This window comes from Protobothrops mucrosquamatus, unplaced genomic scaffold (assembly GCF_001527695.2).
Source record: "Protobothrops mucrosquamatus isolate PMUCROS unplaced genomic scaffold, P.Mucros_1.0 scaffold847, whole genome shotgun sequence".
NCBI classification, from domain to species: Eukaryota; Metazoa; Chordata; class Lepidosauria; order Squamata; family Viperidae; genus Protobothrops; species Protobothrops mucrosquamatus.
Genome location: NW_015387102.1, coordinates 89951 through 94721, shown reverse-complemented (window position 1 = coordinate 94721; position 4771 = coordinate 89951). Strand labels below are relative to the sequence as shown.

At 33.5% G+C, this 4771-nt stretch overlaps 1 protein-coding gene across 1 annotated transcript; it reads left to right on the top strand.

Annotated features, from left to right (window-relative positions):
* Positions 1-900: 900 nt before the first annotated feature.
* Positions 901-3143, top strand: SCG2 (secretogranin II). The gene has a single exon (XM_015819020.1). The coding sequence runs from the start codon at positions 901-903 to the stop codon at positions 2707-2709; it is 1809 nt and encodes a 602-aa protein (XP_015674506.1). The 3' UTR covers positions 2710-3143.
* The last annotated feature ends 1628 nt before the right edge of the window (positions 3144-4771 follow it).

Below are 4771 nucleotides of genomic sequence, written 5' to 3'. Positions count from 1 at the left end.
ACTGAGGCCCAGAAAAATTCATGAAACTAAAAATAATGATAGTGGTTGATTCTGAATTTTGCAAAATACCAGCTTCCTTTTTTCAACTAAAATTAAAAAGAAAAAAAAGGTAAAAGATCAGGTGGTTCAGAAAGCCTGGCAAGCATTAAGGCAAATGTTCACAGATATCTTGATGGACCCTGAACCATTTTTGGTAACTAGTTCTAGATTTTGAAAATGCTTTGTCCAAAATTTGGAAGTATTAAGTTCCTAAAAATACATAATATAAGGAATTTAAGAGTTGGTCTAGGAAATCAATATTATTGTTTAATAAATAATAGCTGTCCCACATAAAGTATAATTTAAAATTTAGAGATAGGCTTCATGATTATTTATTGAAGTATCTAAGACTGTTTCCCCAAACAATAAGGGAAACAAAACAATTTGTAGGGGAAAAAGTAGCAGAACCTGGAGGCAGAGTTAAAAGAGGGATTAGCCTACAATCCCTACATAGCCACAAGCAGCCTAAGTCCCCTTGAATTCTGTGGTCCTTATCTAACTCCAAGCAGGTAGTAACCATTAGTTGAGAATAGTTGTGTGCATAGGCTTTTTAGCAATACATCTGTTTAATTGGACCTTCATGTGTGGACCTGTCTTTCACACCTGACACTAAGTTACAAGGAGCAACTTCTATGCAAACAGTTAGTTGTAACTATTTGTATAGACTATGGTTAGTTCAGTTTCATTTCTATGATCTCTGAACATAACTAAATAAATAAATATTCAATTTGAAGTACCTTATAAGTTACTTTAGTCTAAAGCTGTTATTGCTGTCCATACTTGACCATAGAAGATATTTTAAATGTACCTTTCTGTGTTAATTTTCATTTTTTTTCTTTATTTTAAGGAAACATTTCAAATATGGCTGATAAAATCTCCTGGCTTGAAATACTTTTGCCTCTTGTTCAAGTTTTTGTGCTCATCTCTTATGCCAATTCTGCTTCATTTCAAAGTTTTCAAAACCTTCAGAATGATCCAGACTATCTAATGAAAAACCTGCAGCGGCTTCCAAGCCCAGATATGATCAAAGCTCTGGAATACATAGAAAGTCTTAGAAAACAAACCAGCAATATTGAAACAAGTCCAGATTATAGTTCCTATCAAAATTCTCCATTTGTTCTACAGTCAAAAGAAAGCAAAAACCAACACTATTTACCCGACAACCTAAGGGAGTCCTTCCCAGAAGATGATTCCCAGTGGGTTAAGACAATGTTGGAAACCATAAGACAAAGAGAGAAAGAATCAAAAGTTGTCTCAAAAGAAAATAAACTTAATCCCCTGAATTCAGACAATATCTTTCTGGATGGAACAATGGATGATTATGATGAGCGTACTTGGCCTGCTACAACACATAAAAAATTTAAGGTTCCACATACATACTTTGAAGAAAATTCAAGAGATAATCCTTATAAAAGAACAAATGAAATAGTGGAAGAACAGTACACACCTCAAAGTCTTGCAACTTTAGAATCTGTATTTCAGGAGCTAGGGAAAATGATGGCACCTCATAATCTAAACAAAGAAAGGTTTAATGAGGAACAAAAGCTATATGCTGATGAGGAAGATGATGCTTTTAAAGGAAATAACATTGCTTATGAAGATGTGGTTGGAGGAGAAGACTGGAACCCAGTAGAGGAAAAAGTGGAAAGTCAAACTCAAGAAGAAATAAGAGACAGTAAAGAAGAAATTGAGAAAAATGACGAGATCAATGATGAAATAAAGAGAGCAGGTATCCTAGAAGATGACATGAAAAAAGAGAATAAAAATCAAGTCCTGGAAGATGTCTCACAGTTGATGGATTATTATTTGAAAAAAATGATGAATAGACCGGGAGGTGACATGTTAGGGATCAACCAAAATGAAGACAAAAGAGCAGCCAAATATTTTGAAAAACAGCTTGATCCTCAAGCAGTTTATGAGTTGATAGAAATCTCAAGAAATTTACAGATCCCACCTGAGGATTTAATCGAAATGTTGAAATCTGGAGATAAACATCAGAATGAAAAGGAACAAGAACCTGAACTGATTGAAGATATTGATGAAATTCCTGAGATTAATTTAGAAAAGTCAGACTTATTCAAAAATAAGATGAACTCCTTACATGGTTACCAAAAGCAAAGATTTAATGTTCTGCCAGATAATTTGCCAGAAGACCTGAATGTTGAAGACATTATCAATCTTTTAGAGATGGAAAATGTTGGTAATCAAAAACCTCCTTATCCTGGACATCAAATAAATCAAGAAAATGGATTTCCAAAATGGTACCTGCCTGCAAGATCTGATCAAAATATACTTTCGAAAATGGCTTGGCTTAACCGTTTAGAAAGACAAATGAAACAAGAATCACTGAATGGAAAAGAAGAAGAGTTGTCAGACTATTTAGCCAAGATGTTGACAAAGTATCCTGAAGTTATCAATACAGGTCTGAAGAAAGAAATTCCACTTGCAGTTTCATCTGAACGTGACCATCTAGACCAAATAGGAAGTCATGAACCAGATCAATTCACTTTATTCGGCAAAAGACTGCCAACGGCTAAAGAGAATGATGACACCCAGAACAGACCATATATGGATGAAGAGATGCTAGCAAAAGTTCTGGAATATCTAAACCAGGATAAGTCTGAAAAGGGGAAAGAACACATTACCAAAAGGGCAATGGAAAACATGTAGTGGTTTAAATATTATGTTTCCTCATTGGATTAAATTCTACCCCAGTTCAGTTGTGATTTACTTTTCTTTAAGAAATTTGAGGCATGTTCAGGCATTATACTTAGCTGCTTTTTGCCCACAAGAACTCTGGCACCCCCTTTTTCATGAGTAATATTACTTGTATGAAAGAGGAGCTCATGGACCTCAACTATAGCTGCTCCTGTGGTCTCTGCATGTGATTTTGAACATCAGTAATTGCAGGAACTTCCACAGGTGATTTCTGTGAGCTCCCAGTAAGTGCTCTATATTGCTTGTGAAAATGATTGTGCCCAAATGACTCCTTCAGGTGCAAAAGTAGTTTGGTTTTGTGTCTCAATTGGTCACTGTGATGGATGATTTGGCACTGAACAGTCTGTATAAACTCCTATGAACTGTTCTGTGGTTTGTGAGTATCTTTAAATGTTTAAAATCTTGATCAAATAACAAATTGCTTCAATTTTTTTAAGAAACAAGTTTATGAAATAAAATGAAAACTGTCAAATAGTAAATCTTGAGATATCTCGATCAAAGCCGATTGGCCACCAAAATATGAGTTTTTTTTAAATGAATTGAAATATTTTGTTATTGTCTGTAGTGTTTTTTGTGAAGTACCAAATAAAAAAATAAAGCATTCATATACATATATAATATATATATATAGTTTTATTTACAAAGCTTTTTCTATTCTGTGTTTTAAGGTCAATGAATAAATATTATTTCTGGACAATAGACTGTGTTTTGTTTTGAGTGAATAATTGCTTATTTTCAAAGTTAGCTTAGATAAAATAATTGTGCTTTAAAGAATAATAACAATCCTAGTTTTTTCAATGAAAGCAAGCAACTACACCCTTCAGTGATGTCACTGAAGGCCCTTTTTCAAAATCAGCTCATAATCACATTAACAATAGAACACTATGTTTTATAAATTAACAGTAGTCAGTAGAAACACTTTTATTTGAGAATAACTAACGGAAGAAGGACAGATATACATAATTCATCTCTTTAAGCCTCTCTTTCAGTTTCCATTACATTATAGTTATAATNTCAGCTCTAAAACTCATTTGTATACAGTATATTGTATCAAGGAAATACAGTTGAAGACTATAAGTTAAATTGACATCCTTCACTAATTATAAATAATACACTGAGTTAGAACCAAACTAATTTTTTTTCATTCTTTTGTCCTAGAAAAATCAACTGAGTCATCTTTGGTTTAAGTTTCATTGTTCACCATCCAAAAGATACAAAAGGTGCAATGGTCATTAATTTAGATTATTTAAAAGGAGATTAGGCAACCTGGTTAGCAACGTATCAATAAGCATTAAGTGGCAGAGCAAAGAATATTTCTTTGACTTTGTTTATTGACTATCCAGAGGGAAAATAAAAATTAGGATGATATGTTTGATGGAATTTCAGTCTATTTTAGGTTTTTTTTATTTTTTTTAATGATTGGAACACTTAAAATCAACTGCCATCAATTCTTTGTTGGCACTGCAAAACAAATTAACCCACAAACCCTACTCAGTGTTTAATAGGGAATTCAGGAAGCCACCACCACAAACTATTGCATGATAAAATGACATGCCAAGTGTATACATTTATTTCTGCTTATGGATGAGGCTCATAAAATAGAGGTGAGGATATTCACATCTATTATTACTATACCACCCTTGGTTTCCTCTAGTGAATTGAAGACAAGGTGTTTTATGCAATCAAGATGTGTAAGAAGACAGTTCTAGTGTTTGATTTAAATATAGATTTAAATATATTCTCTGTCAGCATTTCTCCATTTGTTTCAAGTTCCACAATTTTCTGGCAGATTTTATTGAGCATTATGGGTGTAGCGGTGCAATACATCTGGAGAACTTTGGGGAGAAAGACTAGTTGGTATACTGTATATCAGGACTCCTTATGCTCTTAGTCTACTCATGTAGATGACCACAATTGCACAAGCTCCATTCTTTCCACCATCAGTCTCCAGATTTCAGAAGGCTTGTATTGCTAAGACATAACATGTTCGTATTTAATTTACTGTACTGTGGCT

Bases quoted from the DNA above. Each gene is read 5' to 3' on its own strand.
- SCG2 (XM_015819020.1), top strand. From the start codon at position 901: ATGGCTGATAAAATCTCCTGGCTTGAAATACTTTTGCCTCTTGTTCAA.